This window comes from Pituophis catenifer, unplaced genomic scaffold (assembly GCF_029215685.1).
Source record: "Pituophis catenifer annectens isolate HBS135680 unplaced genomic scaffold, rPitCat1.0.hap2 SCAF_4, whole genome shotgun sequence".
In the NCBI taxonomy this organism is placed as follows: Eukaryota; Metazoa; Chordata; class Lepidosauria; order Squamata; family Colubridae; genus Pituophis; species Pituophis catenifer.
The window spans coordinates 81,239,770-81,258,095 of NW_027256884.1; the positions used below are offsets into that span (position 1 = coordinate 81,239,770).

Genomic DNA, 18,326 nt, shown 5'->3' on the forward strand with positions numbered 1-18,326 from the left:
CTCATCCAAACAGAGCAGTTACTACTTTGATGGTCAGCCGTTACTGATGATGTGAGTGATAGTTTCCTATTTAAAAAGCTGTTTAATTTGCCTGTTTTACTAAAGGTATTAATATAATGCTTTGCCAAGCATATTTGTAGAATTTTTGAAGTTTCAAATTTTCCTGTGGACATCTTTCTCTCCGAGGTTTTAAATGCACAATATGCAAAAGCTGCTTGATTGTTTTTATTAAAACACAATTTTATTACAAGTATAAAAAGGCAAAAGTTGTATGAAAAGATTAGAAATGATGTAGATTTTTATAGTTGAATTATTAACACATTCTTGTATGGCGCTTGTAAAGTAAATGCTTAATAGATCAATTTCACATGCAAGTAAGAAAACAAGGGCTGAACTTTCCATTTCGTAAAGCTGCCTTTGGCTTAAGTTTCCCTTTTTACAGTTCTCTGGCCTTGTCTGGCTTCAGTTGCTAAGCAAGATGAAGTGTGGTTAGTACTTGAATGGGAGATCTGTAAGGAATACCAAGAATATAGGCTACGTTCTTCTCTCCCAAATCATAAAATATTCGGTTAAACATCTTTATCAACTTTTCTATGGGATAAAGGGAAAATGATGTTCCCAATATGTGGAATATCCAGCAAATGCTTACTTTTTAATATCTCTTCAGTCATCTTCTGAAGTCAGTGGAGAAAGGGCTTTGTGACTGAAAACCCTCACTAACCCTAACTCTGACACTTAGTATTACCGGTTTCAGATACCAGCAACAGAATCAGAGTAAGGAATGTTGTCAGTCAGATTAGCTGTAAACTTCTTCTTGTCAAAATCCTTCTGTTACAATTTGTGCATGACTAGATGCTGTTCATTGGAGATTTTCTATATTCTAATGTTTGAATTCAAAGTAAATCGTTCAGAAAGTGCTTCCTTGGTCATTGTGGCATTTCCCTGAAGGACAGTATAAGACATATGACAGTTCAAGGTAATGATATTTTGATCATTTTAGGAATTCTTGTACTGGCTATAAAAGAGCCTTGGTAGTACAGTGGTCTAAAGCACCCTGTTATTAAGAACAGCTGCCTGCAATTACTGCAGGTTCGAATCTTGCCAAGGCTCAAGGTTGACTCAGCCTTCCATCCTTTCTAAGGTAGGTAAATTGAGGACCCAGTTGTGGGGGCAATAAGCTGACTTTGTATAAATATACAAAAGAATGAAGGCTATTGCTTTGCGCATTGTAAGCCGCCCTGAGTCTCCAGAGAAGGGCGGCATATAAATCAAATATATATATATATATATATTTGAGACCCTATTTAGGTCTCCCACCTAGCAGTTAGAGCTTGCTAGCTGTTAGAAAAGAAAAAAGCCCAGAACCGAGTAGATGTGATTCTACTGAGCTGGAGCTACAAAAATCCTTGGTTACGTAGGGAAAACCTGGCTAGAAGAAAAACATGTATTCCCAACCAATCAGAATGAAAAGGTGGAGCCATCCCAGACTACCAGCACCAGATTTGAAGTAGTAACGGCAGTTACTGCAAAAGACTCCTCACATAAGCCTGATGATGGCAGATGAGATTCTGTCGAAACGTCGCTTCTACCCTTTTAGGGATATATCCACAATTACACGGGAAGAAACCCGAAATATTAACTATACACACATATATACCCGTGAAAACTTACATAGACATATACATATACATATATACATACATACATACATATATACATACATACATACATACATACATACATTATATATATATATATATACACACACACACACACACACACACACCCTTTGAGGCTTGTACATATTAAAGCAGTAATGCTCCAGCACCTCCTATCCCTGGGTGAAACTCAGTCAGAAGCAAGAATAGATGTCAGGGTGAGGAACTCATTGACTTTGGCATGTCTATTTAGCATGCAGTTTATCAATCCTCAATTGGAACACTTAAATATGACTGCTTTTGTAGATTTGAAACACTAGCATAAATGGAGGGTTTTCAGGCATTATTAGGTATTGTGAATAATTGTTCAGAAAAGCCCCTGATAGAGAACTCCTCATTCTGTTGGGATAACATCAGTGAATTTCTTATTAATCCTTTTATAAATTCTCAGCTATAACTTCAAGAAGTTTGTAAGTGTTGTAATTTTATTTCTGTAGGTTATGACACATCTACGTGTGACATATGAACGTATGAACCAGTCTCTTTCTCTTCTTTATAATGTGCCGGCAGTTGCTGAAGAGATTCAGGATGAAGTTGGTAAGTGCAATCTCATTTTAGTTTAAATTTTTTATTCTAGCAATAATGCAATAATTTTCAATAATTTGGGAGAAAAGAAATTGTAACATGCATGATATTAAAGGAGATAATGGTTTCTCATACAGTCTGAAGCAAGCACAGAACTGAAGTGGGGTTGAGTTATCACATGACTATTAACATGAGATGAGAAAAGCCACTATATGTTAATAAGAAATTGGATTTCTCCATACTCTTCATGCAACAAACCATAAATAGGCAAATACAATGTATTGCTCAGAAGAATATGTTTGCTTTTATCAATGTTGCTGGAATTGTATGTGCTTTTCAAAGAGAAAAGGGAGGGGAGGGGAGGGGAGGGGAGGGGAGGGGAGAGGAGAGGAGAGAAGGAAGGAAGGAACCTTGGAGGTCTTATAGTCCAACCCTCTGCTTGGGCAGGAAACCCTATACCATTTCATACGAATGGTTGTCCAATCTCTTCTTTAAAAATGTTGGAGCAATCACAACTTCTGGAGGCAATTTGTTCCACTGATTAATTGTTCTGTCAGGAAAATTTTCCTTAGTTCTAGATTGCTTCTCTCCTTGATTAATTTCCATCCATTGCTTCTTGTCTTGCCTTCAGGTAGATTGTTTAAATTGTTTAAAAGAAGTATAGTGTAATGTTGTATCAAGATAAATTATTAGGGTAATGGTCTAAAATATTTTTTTTTTTTTTGTCTTTCTTCAGATGAATTACTTCAGAAAGAGCAAAACTACTCTGATGATGTCTTGGCTAATATGATAAGTGAACCCAGGATCAGCTATGGAAATGATGCCCTCATGCCTTCATTGACAGAGACTAAAACAGTTGAACATCTCCCAGTAGATGGAGAATTCAGCCTAGACGATCTTCAGCCTTGGCATCCCTTTGCAGTTGATTCAGTCCCAGCAAATACTGAAAATGAAGGTAATGTAATAAGAGCTTGGATGGAGATAGTGTGCTTATTATAAGATTCATTGTGAGAAAGACTTGATCTCTCTGACTTGAGCAAGGTTTTTCTTTAATCATTCTGAGTAGTGGAAGGTATGTCAGAACAACTTGATCATTTTATTTGTGGGATATACATATGGATATGCATGAGAAATTTCAGGGGTGACATTTATGTACTCCATTGGACTGAGAATCAGTAAAAAAAATTGAAGTGAGATGCCTTTAGGGTATTAATGTCAAGAAACTGTCAGAAATGGTTATAACTTGTAATAATAAAACATGATTAAGAGAAGTGCTCAGAGTTCTTAATAGGTATTACTAACTTGGAGACTTAATGAAAGTGAAATTTAAAGGAATATTGTACACTTAATAATTAATATGAATTGGCATATTCAAAAAAATTCTACTAATTAGATTTATGCAAAATATTCCATGCTTGAACCATTCTGTCAATGAAATAGCTGTTTTTGGCTGGTCTGTGCTCAAACCAAACCATGTAAGTTTTAATTATTTTGGTCCATGGGCAAAATGTGGCTCTTTTGGACTGTCTGTGGACCAAAACTAGACTATTCCAGGCACAAATGTCTTGTAAGGAGCAGCAGGAATGAAGTTTATAAGAAAAGTCAAGGACATCAGTGATAGCTGAGAGGAAGGAAAAGCACATCACCCTCCTCTTTCTTCTCTTCCCTTTGACAGCTCCTAGCACAGCACATTGGCCCACTCCCACATCTTTCTCTTCCCTTATCCACCCACTCCTCAGCCATTGTCACTGTCTCAACCTGACATCCTCACCCCAACCTTCCCAATGTTTTTCTTTCCAGGATCTTAGAGGTTATTGTTGTGACCATATTGTAGATTTTGATCTCCATTCACAGCTGGTAATAAGGAAATGGAACAACCTTAGACTCTATCTCAAATAAGATGAAAATGAAATCTCAGTAGCTATCCAATAATATGAGAGCTCTCTAAATATGCTGCAATACGTCTTCCATCTTTCTCATCCACCATAGCCTCACTTGTGATTTAAACTTAAATAAAATTAGAAAAGTCATTGTTGATGAGTCACAACATATAAATCAGACTTAAAGTTTTTGAAGCTCTGTGTACTTTTACACCTTTACGGTATCCATTATGTCTCTATGGCCTATTTTGGTGGCTTGCTCCCATTTTGGGGTTGGGAAATAAGATTTTCCCAAAGATGCCATAAACTCCTGGAGAAACATTTGGCACGTAAAATAACTTAAATCTGTTCTAGTGAACCCTGTATTGGTGGAAATAGAGGAGATTATAAGGGTTTTGCAATCACAAGCGGTTACCTGAAATTTAACTTCGGCTTGTGAATGCAAGAAAATAAATAGTCACCTACATGCTTTAATCTGTGCCTGGTCTAGCTTTTTCGGGAAACTACAAAGGGATGAGCAATTGGATCCAAGAAGTTGTTAATGCTTCTCTTATGGAAGGCATTGCTGCCTGCTGCCTTGAAATTTATGGCCATTCATCCCCCCTCTAAAATCAGCAATTCTTGATAATAACAATGTGGCTCCAACATTTTTGTTTTAAAAAAAATTGTTTAAAGACTAGTGGAGTACTAGCTACAGATCACCCTAAAGATAATGGTTTATTTAGAATGGAAGTCAGGATTCATAACTGAGCATGGACAGAAGCCACCTTGATTTCCCTCCTGGATGGCTTGCATTAGAATATGGATAAGTGTAGTACAGTTCTCTGGTCCTTTTAGATCTCTTGAGTTCCTTTGATACCATCTACTATGAAATCCTTCTGGACTACATGCTAAACATTGGAATTCGTGGGCAATATATTACAGTGTTTCTCTCCTTCCTGTCTGTACATACCAGTCAATGGTAGTACATGGGACAGGCTTTGACCACTACTTAAAAGCTATTGATACATGGTTGTCCAGCAGTAACCAACTTGTAGTGCTGCAGGGTCATCTTTCTCTCCTGTGTATGTAATGTCTACATGAAGATACTGACTGAGTAATCTACTTGGTTTGAATTAGGTTTATCTCAGAAGTAATTTACTTAGCTTGAGATGTGATATATTTGATATGCTGGATAAGAAGACTTTCCTAGATATAGATCCATGTTTTGGGGATCCTCCTAGATGGATCTGGTCCTTCAACATCCTAGCAGAAAACAATCCAAGGAACATACCTCAAGGTCCTAATTAGTGTACTTACTAGAAAGGTTAAGATGATAGTGCAAGAATTCCAGTTACTCTTTTACTTTCTGATTTTTGTGAAAATGGGAGAAGCTGCATTTGCTCACAATTTTTTTTTTTATTGAAAAAGTTTTCAAATACAAATTTTTCCCCTTTTTTCCTTCCCCCCCTCCTCCCTAACCCCCCCTCGCCACCCATCCCCCCGTGACTTCTTCACACCAAAAACCTAATTCATAACAGATTACATAATATTTTACCATCGCCTTACTCTCTCCTCTATATACTGACCCTTACTTACTAAAAATATTATTAATATTGTTACTTTCCCCTTTTACCATACATTTCAAAAAAAAAAAAAAAGCAGTCTGCTATAACATTGTATGATAACTTCTAGTTTAGTATAATATTATTATAACCCCCAATTTAGCAATAATCTACCCTTTTTGTCCTCCCCAAAACTTATATCTATGTATTGTTACAACATTTCAAAACAACCTTCCACTTTAAGACTGTATAATAAATCCTACTTTAACATTTATTCTTTGTGTATATTAATATAACATTTCAAAGCAGCCTTCCACATAAGTCCTAATTTAACATTTATTCAACTCTGTCCATTTCCTCCACTACCCTAAATATATCACTTAAACATCCCTTTTCTTAAGCTAATCCATCAGTAGACTAACATATTTCCACCCACTTTCCTACAAAATTACCATACACAACAATTCAATTCTTAATATCTGCCCACTCTACTAATATATATATATATATACATATATTCCGTTATTTAAAAAAAAAAGACAATAACTTTAAATTTATAATCCATATAATATCTTCTTTGATGTCTTTCCACTAGATTGTTGAGTCCCCCATCCATAATTGGGTAACATAGCATCCTGGTGCAACAGTTTGTTCAAAGTCTTCAGTCTTCATCTGCCCCCATCAGTAATGAATATCCTCATATATATATAAAAATAAAAACAACCACCCGAGTGACATTATAATTGTATTCCATATAGTTATAATTGTGGCTTTCATCAGGATTATTAATTCCCATCATCGTAATGGGTAACAACCAGATCTTCTGAATGCCCCAACGTAACTCTCTTGCCTTGTAGCTCAGAATAATTATAATATATTTATCAGTACAAGAAAAGAAATCCAAAATAGATAATTCAAATCCAACAGATTAAGGCTCTTTTCACATCCCAAAATTACGGCATTGCAGAGGTCTGTCACTGTCCTCAGGATGATATTAACCAATACTTCGCCTCCACTATCTTTTCACATATTCATTCATTTTTTTTTTTTAAATCACTGGCTTCACCGTTGCTTAGTTTAGAAATTTCTGTTTTTATGAGACCTATTTCTTTTTTTCTTTTCTTTTTGTGGGTTTGATTTCCATCCTGTTTTCCTTTCTACAAGTTGTATATCAACTGATCGGTTTTCATTCTGCTTTATAAACTGATCTTGTTGGATCATCACGTTGAAATCAGATGCCGCTTCTCTCATATTTGTAGATAATCCAGCTGGAGTATCAAGAGAATCCAAAGACAGTTTGTCTACCACAACCTCTGTAATTCGATGTTTTCCCTTTATTTCCAACTCCTTCTGCTTATCCTGTATTGTGCCTATAGATGTTAAGTTCATTTTCAAAATTTTTTGATAAAATTCTTCCGCTTTTTCAACAGTATCTAATTGGTATCTTTCTCCTTGATATCTCAATATTATGCCAACTGGGGCATTCCACCTAAATGGAATATTTCTGTATTTTAACTCAGTCACCAGAAAACCAAATTTCTTCCTTTCCATTAACATCTTAGGGGAAAGCTCTTTGTAGATCCATATCTTCCTTCCATACAATTGCAAAGTAGAATTGAAGGAATTTTGCACAATTTTATTCCTAATTTCCTTGTCTGTAAAATAAATCACCACATCTCTAGGCAATTGCCTTTGCTTTGCAATCCAGGAGTTTATTCTGTACACTCTATCAATCCTACAAAACACTTCCCCAGGTTGAACCTTTAAAATCCCAGCCAGAATTTCAGAAGATATTTTCCTTAAATCATCTCTGTTATTTTCCTGTAAACCTCTGAGTCTGATCGCATATTCTGTAAAATTATAATGCATCATTAAGACCTCTCTTTCAATCCGTTGTTGTAAATTTTCTACATTACAAGACTTTTGTTCAACCTCCATTTTAGATTTTTCTTCTGAGCTATTGTCTTGAGTATTTGTCAAATCATTTTCAATTTTTTGTATTTTATTATCCAAATTGTCCTCAATTTCTTCCACTTTAGACTCTAATAAGTTAGTATTTTCATCCAACTTAGTCATAAATCCTACAAGATCATTAGCCATTTTAATAATCTTTCGATTCAAAATATCAAACTTTAATTGCACTAATTCTTTAATTTCCTGCTTAAATTTTTCAAAGTTCTGATTCACAATCTCATCCCTTCTTACAATCTCCTCCAAAAGAAATTCAATTATATTAAAATCGGTTTTCTGAGACTGGAGCTTTAAAACTTGGTCACGTAGTTTGTTAATGGGGGAATCCCCCCCCATTGCTTGTTTGTCCAACTTTAATGCCATGTTTCAACACAGACAAACTATTTTTCTTAAAAAGAAAAGAGAGGCAGCAGAGAAAAAAAAAAACCTCTTTCCAACCAAGATGAATATCAAATCTCCAGGAAAAGAAAAAACACAAAAGTAGAGCTTTATTTTAAAGTGTAGCCAAAAATATTTATTCAGCTACTTTGTATCTCAATGAGAAACGGAAGGACTCTCCCTTTCAGCCCCTTCTCAAGCCTCGGCAGTCGCCCTTTTTAAAGATTCTTTTTTCCTTTTCCTTTTCCTTCTTCAATAATTGTTATAAAATAAGTGAAATACTTGCAATTCGAGGTCACAGATCCAGCTCAAATCCCTTCAAATGTAACCAGGAGCATTTATTCTGCTATTTTGTAACTTAATAAGAAACGGAAGGACTTTCTCTTTTCAGCTTCCCTGCTCCAGTTTCGGCAATCGCCATTTTAAAAGGTCTTTTTTGCTTTGTTGAATATCCTTTGTAAAATAAGTATTAATACTTGCAATTTAGGGTCACAGATCCAAATCCGAATCTCATCATCTTTAGTTAATCTGTTAAATATCTTAAAAGGCTTGTCTTCGTAGCCTTGTTCTGCAAAAAGGCAGAAGTCTCCCAACGCCCGGAGCGGGCGGCGAGTGCTATAGGGAGCTTCCTCCGCCCGCCCCCAAGAGTAAAAAAAAAAAACCCCTGGGGGCTACGGAGAGCTCTACCTGCACTCACCTGCTCTATCCCACATTTCCTCCTGGAAATGGGGTTTTTCGAGCCGCCTTTGCGCTGTACAGGCGGCTCTTTACAGGCGAAGGGGCTGGCGGTCCCAAGAGACCGTCTGGTGGCTACGAAGAACAAACCGGAAGTCCATTTGCTCACAATTTTGATAACTGCCAATTTCCTTACTAGTTTAGATAACCCTCATCATTTCATGGATTTACTACTGAAATATTCTTTATATGAGCGTTCCTTTGAAGGCTCTCTTGAAGCTGCAAATGGCAAAGAATGCAGCAGCCTGTTTACAGTGTGTGAGAGCCACCAGGGTAACATAATCTATAAAGCCCTTCCTGGCATGGTGCCTCGGTATCTGTGGGAGCACCTGCTTCAGGTAGACTCAATTCCAGATTACAGTATGAGTCCCTCTCATGAGATTAGAGAAGAAGGCTACAATATGTTACTTTTCAAATTATGGTCATCTATTTTACATAAGCCTTATCTGTGGAGATCCAGATGGCATCCTTGCTCGCAGTTTTCCAGAGAAAAATACACCGCTTAGGTAGCATTTTGAGCTGCTGAAGGATATAGAAGGGCATAGAAATCATTCTGATGCCATTTTTAAGAAGGTGTGAATTTATGGATTTAAAATCATCAGAAAGCTAATTAGATTAGCAATATAGAAATGTTATAAATAAATGGATGCAAACGTTTGAATCTTCTGCAAAAAATCAGGTTTTCCACTCTGTCAAGATTTTAATGGATGGCACTGCCTAAAACTGCAGTCAAAAAAATATTTTCTGTTGACAGCTCAGAAAGACAAAACACAAGTACAAAAGCTTTCACTGATTGAGACTATAAATCCCACAATTCACATGGGCAAGAAGAAGCTTTTCTTCTTATTTATCCAATTCTCAGCCTGCAGATGAATAAAAAAAATCACTACTGGTTCAAAGGGTTCTGTATTCAAATATTATGTTGTAAGTCAGAGGTGTCAAACTCAAGGCCCGCAAGCCGGATACAGCCCATGAGATGTTTAAATCCAGCCTACGGGGCCAGCCTGGAAATATCAAAGGGCTGGCCTATGGTGCCTCTGGCAGCTAAAACGGGCTGCATGCGCCCCCCCCCTCCCCCGGTGTCTCGTTTTCACCCTCCATGGCCTCCTGCAGCACTCTGCTGGTCAAAAACAGGCCAAAAACAGGCTGAAAAACAAGCCAAAAATGGCTGGCAGAGTGCTGCAGGAGGCCATGGAGGGTGAAAACGAGGCACTGGGGGGCCGTGTGCAGACTCCCCATGCCCAGTTTTGGCCAGCAGGGTGCTGCAGGAGGCATACATCCTGCGTCCCCCTCGCCCTGCTCCCCCAGCCCGTGGAGGAGAACTGCAGTGCTGATCTGGCCCTCGAAGAAATCCAGTTTGACACCCCTGTTGTAAGTAAACTTACATTAACCATTCTGTGATTATTTATTTATTTTGTCAGTTGATATGGCTGCCCAACTAGCAATATGGAATGAAAATTAAAAATAGATCAACAATCTGAAAGCACACACAGGTAGTGCTTGACTTATAACCATTCATTTAGCGACCGTTTGAAGTTACAATAGTACTGACAAAGTGACTTAGGACCAGTCTTCACATTTATGCCCATTGCAACTTCCCCACAGCTATGTGATCAAAATTAATGGGCTTGGCAACCAACATCTATTTACAGTGGTTGCAGTGTACCAGGATCACGAGATTGCCATTTGCAACTTTCCCAACCAGCTTCCTACAAGCTAAGACAATGGGGAAAGCTCAGGAGTGAAATGCTCCCGGTTCCGACCGGATCACCCAATCCGGTAGTGATGGCGGCGGGTGGTTTGGAGAACTGGTAGCAAAACTCCCTGCCTGCCCTCCTGCCCAGCTGAGCCGCATGATCGTCAGAGCCTTTTTTTTTTTTTTACTTTTAAAAGCATTTTTTCTACAACCTCTTCAGCTGAAAAAAATGCTTTTAAAAGGGGGGGGGAAGTTGGCCACACCCACCCAGTCACATTACTTCCTCCCCACCAAGCCACGCCCACAGAACCGGTAGTAACAAATTTTACATTTCACCACTGGGAAAGCTGGATTTACTTAGCAGCCATATGATTCACTTAACAGCTGAAACGGTTCTTCAACAATTGGGGCAAAACATATTGTTGAATTGGGCATGACTCACTTAACAACCACCTTGCTCAGCAGTGGAAATTCTGGTCCCAATTGTGGTTGTAAGTCAAGGATTTATTGTGCATTACACATACACAAGAAAAGCATAGCAAGGCCCAAGGCTGCAATCCTTTCAGTTTTTGGAGAGTTACAAATGGGCTCCTCCTTTATCCTGGCTCTGTACCCAGTGAAAAAGCTGGCTAGGTCTTTAAAGCTTTGTGGAGGGCCAATAAATTTGGGACCATGGAGTATGCTGTCCTCTGCAACAGAAAATGTATGCCAGCTCCTGGGTCCTGCTGCAGGGCAGAGTTTTAAAAATTATTTTCTACTAAAAGTAACAGATGACATGTTCTTTTGATTCTCATTCATATATTCCATATGGATATATTCTACATTCCCTGTACATTTCTGAATTTTGCAATTATTACTTGTTATTGTTGATTTTTATATTGTCTTCCAAAAAAAAACCTAGCTTTTTTACTATGTGCTATCAAGTTAGTGTCAATTCTGAGCATCCACAGAGATTATTTTTTTCTCTATGACGTAACATGGACATCTCTAACTTGGTCCTTCAGATGATCTGGAGTCAAATATATTGTCACTATAACTAAGTTCATCCACCTTGCTTCTGGTTTTCCTCTACTCTTTCATTCTACCATTCCGAGCATTAAATCTTTCTCCAGAGAGGCAGGTCTTTGCATAATGTGTCTGAAGTAGGATAATTTGACCCTGGGTGTTTGTGCCTTGAGTGAGAACTCTGGATTAATTAAATATCTTTTGTTATTTTGAAAAATAATAAATTTGCATGCGCTCACAATGTCAAATATATCATAAACGTGTAGGCATTAATGAACTAAATATTAAACTTGGTTACAATGCATGTGAAGGCTTGGCAGGTAAGCTGGATTTCAAAGCTAAGACTATTTGTAGCTACAGTTTTCTACAAAGAACTTTTATAATTATAGAACTGTTATAATCAAGACTATCTTTTCTAATCAAATGCCTTTAAATGTATTGGGTGGAAATTTTTGTAATTTCTAATTTGTCTTAAAAATAATGGGACTTGTGATCCACCATGCACAGACATTGTTTTCCAAAACATTTTTTAGAAATAATTCTTTTTTTTTAGAAATATAGAATATTGGTTTTGAAAAGATTATGTTTTAAGACTTCATTCATTTATTCTGTTACAAACTAGACTGAATCATAATTGTTTTGAGATTTATGATAGTATTTGATGATGATTATTGTAACAACAGCAACATAACTTCTAAAGGGCAAGAGAAATAAATGGAGTAAGAACTACCTTAAAATAAGTGGTATGTATTTATTTGTGTTATTTATGTTATCAGTTTTGCTTAAAAAAAACAGGATAATTTATTTCACCTTGAAAGAAATACTTTTTCTTTTCTATCACATAATTGTTTATTATTTTGATTCAGGACAGCTAAATTGTAACAGCTAGAAATTAATTACAATAAGATGTCAGTTGCATATATACATTTAGTTTCAAATGTTCTTGTTTCTTTCTTTTTTGTTTTCAGGATTAACTTAAAGCAGATACTTTTTCTCAGCTGATGCTTTTGTAACTTTATTTATGGCACATATCTTTCCTGCACTGCCCCAATCAAAACCACAGGCAAATTGTTTTTGAAGTTTTTGTTTATTTCTTTTTATTTGCTCCTTATCTTTCCTTTTTATTATTTCTTTGGCTGCATATACACAGTTGAGCCAGTTGATGCCCGTCCAGCTGCAGACAGAGGACTCACCACACGACCAGGTATATAATTGGCATGGCTTTTACCTAACCTGTTGTCCTGCATGTCTATGTTTGGCTTGAGCTGAAGGAATCATCTTTTCTTTTTCATATTTCTCTGCTGTGCACCTCTGTCTTTGCATAGGCATGATTTAACATCAGTAACACACAAGCAAAATCATCTTGCTTCAATATTTCCATTGACCCATGAATTATAAATATCAAGAATATGATGAAATTAAAAGCAGAGTGACTGACTGGATGGTTTAGGAAATAGTTACTCCTATGTATTTAAAAAAGTTAAATAAGGGCAACTGGACCAAAGTATATTAAGTATATACAGTATTAGTCTTAAGATACTAAAAAAAAATCAATAAAGATTAAGATATATTAGTCCAGTTGCCCTGATTTAACTTCTTTTAAATACTTTTGCCCTGGAGGATTGAGTCTTCATTGACATATTGCTCCTTTGTAGTTTTTCCCCCTTATATTCTTAACATTCAGCAGCATCAATTTGATGTTCAAAATATGTAATATTTCATGATACAATTTTACACATGAAAGATAAAAGTTTAATAAGATATATGGGCTTTAAAATGTGCCATCTATTCAGTCCAAAATGCAAATATTATTTTAAGCTACATTTTCTAGACTGCCACATTATTTTCCTTTCAGTTACTATGTAATGTAATTTACCCACCCTGCCACACTACTTTAGTAAAAAAATAGTTTTTTAAAAGTAGTTAAACAATGGTAAATAGCATTTTCTACTTCTTTCATGAGCATAACTGGAATATATCACAAATGAGGATATATCTGTATAAAATTAGTGGCTTTTGGAGGCATTTATTTTTGGTGTATAATAAACATTAAAATAACTTGTTCACTAATAAGTCATTTGGGCACAGTGTCATATAAGATAAACATATAACACTGTTCTATGGTTCACAAGTTCACAAGACATTCATTGGGTGTATTGTTAAGACCATAAGAAAAGAAAACTTAATATCTTTTGAAACAAAAACAAACCAAAGTTTTAATATTAATCATGTTGCACAATGCAACTTAAAAATAAAGAAAATTACAGCTCAAAATAAATAATCACCAAATATTCCCTTTGTTTTACAGAAGACAGTTTACAGATCTCTTCTAAAGATTATTGGGTTGAACTTGTTAACTGCATTTTATTTCTTTCATAAAAAGATCTACTGAAGTGCCCAACAAGTCTTAATAAAATATATGTAATAGTGCAGTTTTGGAGGAGGGACTTCAGTTTCCTCAGGTCAACAACTAGTTCAAATAATTGCTTTTAATTGCTTGCTGTTTTACATAGGTTATCAGAGTCTTTTTCCATATCCAATCACCAATTACAGGACTTTAGAATTAATGTGACGTTTTTGCCATTCTTGAAAAAAATATACCTCAGTGTTCTTTTAACACTACAAATGTTTTAAAAATAAATGACTGTTTCCATCTTCTGTTCAGAAACCTATCTGCTGACTTTGTAATTTCTTCTTTACTTTAATCACTCATATATTATAAGCTTAAGAAAATTATTTTGATGTCTGTTTTCTCAAGGAAAAATATCTCAGGGCAGGGGTGGTAAGAAAAAAATGGACAGTTCACTCAATGAAATACCTTGTGTTAACTAGCAAATATATGGTTTTTGAAACTGCCCTATTAAAAATCTCATCCTGTGATAGTTAGACATTTAACATTGTTATTCATTAACCTTTATTGACCATACAGAAAATTTGAACTGTTTGAAAGCTCTCATACAGATTTATTCCATTAAGCTATATCCTGTCCTGGTTTAGCTGTCACAATCTGTTCCATTGATTTTGTCATTGTGAAATCATTGTTAAGCAAGTGTTTGTATGTGTGTGTGTGAGAGAGAGAGAGAGAGAGGGGTGGGGGAGGGGAAGAGAGGAAAGGAAGGAAAGAAAAGAAAGAGAAAGAAAGCTGGGAAGAGCCATGTCATCTAATTCAGATACAGTTATCTGCTACAGCACAGGTGTCAAACTCCATTGTGTCATCTGACATATCACAACTTTTTTTGCCTTTATGGAGCCGGGATAGGCGTGGCCTGAGCATGATGCATCCAGCCTTTGGGCTGCCAGTTTGACACCCTTGTCCTACAGTGCCCTATGCTTGATCTATTTTGTTTTCCTTTTTTTGCTCTTACTCAAAGAGAGAGATTACTTTAACAAACTCAGCAATGTGACCTCAATTAGTTCATTAGAACCTCCCAGCCAACACTGCTGCTGAGTGATTAAGTTTCAGACTGAAAGCTTTTTTTGTCAGGTACACAAACTGCGCATTGGTCAGAAAATGATTTTCTAAAGAAAATTACAATTATATTTGTAAGAGATCACTAACTATTATTTTGCTAACTAACTGGTATGTTGCTAAATAAGGAGTGGTATAATTTCAAAAGTTGCTTCTAAACATTGTCTCAAAATGTGGATTTTCTAAAAAAAATTTTATTGACCTGCATCTCAAAAATACACTAATTACACTTCACATTTATTAGATTTATTCCTTCAGGACATTAAGGCATGTTTATAGCAGTCCCTCATCCAGTTTTCACCATGACCCTGTGATATAGAGTAGTAATTTAAACAATAAACTGTTGAAGAAATTGATGTCTTCAGTGGTTAGGTAAGTATGACTCCCTAAAGAGTCACTTGAATATAATGCTCAAATTAAGGTAGTAGCTCACTGTTGACTCTGCTTCTCCACTATTAAACTTAAGCATCTAGCTTTCACTAGATAAGCACAGAAAAGTGTAAATTAATTTAGCAAATACATTCTTTTTAGTCTGACAACTATGCATTGATCTCACTGGAATAAAATGGAAAGTGTGAACTTTTGCAAGCTTTACTTGCATCCAGAATGTTTCGATATGAACACATACTGGCACATTACTTTTGTAATGTTGAGCATTTATATTGATACTTAGCAAGAAATTGCAAACTGCTGGTTGCTGTTGTTAAAAAAACTTCTTTAAAGATTGACAGATACCCCTATTTCCCCATCTATTATGCAAGTAGCAAAATTTCACACCCAACACAAATACATTTTATGGCATAAGTCACCAGAGCCTGGCTTGATTGTTTTTCAATGGGCAAACCTGTTGTAAACCTTTTTGTGGCATCAGATCTTTGGCAAATTTGCATATATTTGCCTTATTAAAACATATTACAGTAATATAAGGGATCATCTAGGAAGAAATGAGAGAAAAAGTAATATGTATTTTCCGTGAGGAAAAACATTGCTATAAATAACATTGTTGTGGTTCTTCACACACTCAGCCACATTGTTTAAACTGGATTCAGAGTTTTTGTCCATTGATTGAGTCCTTCCCAAAGACCTGAGAGGTGTTGTTGTTTGATGGTATTAAAAGGTATGTCACAGGATGTAAACTGCTTCAAGTAAAGTTGCTTTTTGCAATTGATTGATGGGGATTTTGTCAATGGCGATGGTGTTAAAATGGTGTTCCAGTTGTTTTGAGATTGTACGTAACGGTGCATATCACTATTGGTTCTATCTTTGCTTTCGTTTGCCACAGTCATTCTAATTCTATTTGTGTGTCTTTATATTTTGTGATTTTGTCTAGTTCTTTCTCTTCTACTCTGCTGCCTCCAGGTACTGTAGTGCCCACTATCCAAACATATCTCTTACGAGATTTCTATATCTCATGAGATTTCAAATTTTGATAAAATATCCCATGTAAACAGTAAAGTCTCTTGTCGCCACAACATAATTGAGATTTAGGAAAGCAGTCAAACTTGATGATTTCAACAGAATTTGAGGAAGAAAGGCTTGAAAGAGATTCTTGTTGAGTACAATTATACAGCTGTGTGGATATATTATCCCTTGAGATAGAGACTCCATGCTGTTCATTGCTCAGCTATTTTAACATTCTTTACATATGTTACATACATCAGATTTGGTTCATATAAGCCTAGTTAAATACATAAATAAATGGCAACCTTGCTAAAATTCAGCCATGAGTTAGAATTACCTGTTACTAATTTAAATAAGAATTAAATAGCAGGATATAAATTTTATTATTCATTAGCAATGAACTTTTCACTAAGAAGTGCCTATAAACCAGCATTTTACAATTATATGCATTTATAGCTTTAGGGCCTGATTGTCCAACACTTTTTCCCGCAATGAGCCACGAATGTTATTTTGAACTTGTATTTTGAGAAATGAAACAATATATAATGAAACGATGTAACCGCAACCAAGATTCTCTATTTATGTTAATGTTGGATGTCTCAGTGGGCCAATTCAAACAGTCAGGCACAGCAATCTCAGTTAGTGCCAGGAATAAGACTCATGCTTTCAAGCTTGCTCCAACTTGCTCCAACCTGGCCTCTTTTTCCTCTGAACACTGTTTGTAGTCTCTAAATTACTTGTGTAGTCGTTTTCTTTGTTTCACTGTTTAACTCTACCTTTCACTCTCTTAATTTTTCACTTGCATTTCTTAATATTTTTCTGTTGGTAGCTGTGTTCATATATGATTTCATATAACTATGTTCAAAAGTTTGTTTTTAGTCATTTCTTGCTTTTTTGGTTTCATTCAGGCTCTGGATTAACCAATGTTAAGACAGAAGAAACCTCAGAATTAAAGATGGATGCAGAATATAGACATGATTCAGGATTTGAAGTACATCATCAGAAACTGGCAAGTGTAGTCTCCATTCTTAGATTCAATTTAGCTAAAATTAAACAATTTGTTTATGAACCTGTTTCATATAAATTTCTTTAAATGTTGTCCTGTGATTACTGAAACCTGAATCTTGAGAAACCATATTATCTTAAATTGTAAGATAACATTTTTGTAGTAAAAATCTTACACTTTATTATGTTAGATTACATTGTTATTTTATGTTATATTTTTATGTAAGAATGTGGTATATAAATTTTGGGTAAATTATAAATATGAGTGATTTTTGTTTAATCATCATTCATTTAGCAACTACTCAAAATCACAATAGTGTTTAATGAATAGTAATTATAACCAGACCTTGTACTTACAACCAGCACAGTCTCCCTCAGTCATGTGAACATGATCTGGGCACTTGGCACCCAGCTTGCAGTTATGACATCACAATATCCTATGGTCACATGATTGTGCTTTGTGACTTTCACTGTTGGCTTTCCACAAACAAAATCAGTGGTGAAACCGGCACCTTTAAAATATGAGAATCAGACCGTAATAATTTGCCTCAGGAAACAATATTTAGGTATTTAATCTTGTTCACTTTGGAGAAATTATTGGATTGTACATTGCAAATCCATCATCAAGCTAAAAAATGCATTGGAAATCATGTTATCTTCTTACACGATAACCTATTATTTTTATGTTTAGGTATTCTTTGCTGAAGATGTAGGTTCAAATAAAGGTGCCATCATTGGACTAATGGTAGGGGGTGTCGTCATTGCCACAGTCATTGTTATCACTTTAGTGATGCTAAAGAAGAAACAGTATACATCCATCCATCATGGTGTAGTGGAGGTAAATGAAACTAATAAATATTATTCCATACATTATTTCAGAAGCAGACAATGCTAAATAGATTTAAGTCCCTCTGTGTAGATTATGCATTTAGTAGAATGGTGTTAACTTTTATATATGAGATATGTATATGAGATATGTCATCTGTATCCTTAATATTC

General features: G+C 35.7%; 1 protein-coding gene across 4 annotated transcripts in view; it reads left to right on the plus strand.

The window, feature by feature from the left end:
* APP (amyloid beta precursor protein) overlaps window positions 1–18,326 on the plus strand; it is a 133,452-nt gene that overhangs the window by 112,803 nt on the left and 2,323 nt on the right. For 2 of the 4 annotated variants that reach the window (XM_070942638.1, XM_070942640.1), the window contains 5 exons: window positions 2,156–2,255; window positions 2,980–3,198; window positions 12,603–12,656; window positions 17,231–17,331; window positions 18,019–18,165. In XM_070942638.1, coding sequence (XP_070798739.1) covers window positions 2,156–2,255; window positions 2,980–3,198; window positions 12,603–12,656; window positions 17,231–17,331; window positions 18,019–18,165 — 621 coding nt within the window. The remainder of the gene's footprint in view (window positions 1–2,155; window positions 2,256–2,979; window positions 3,199–12,602; window positions 12,657–17,230; window positions 17,332–18,018; window positions 18,166–18,326) is intronic. The other 2 variants (XM_070942641.1, XM_070942639.1) reach the window with 1 other exon arrangement.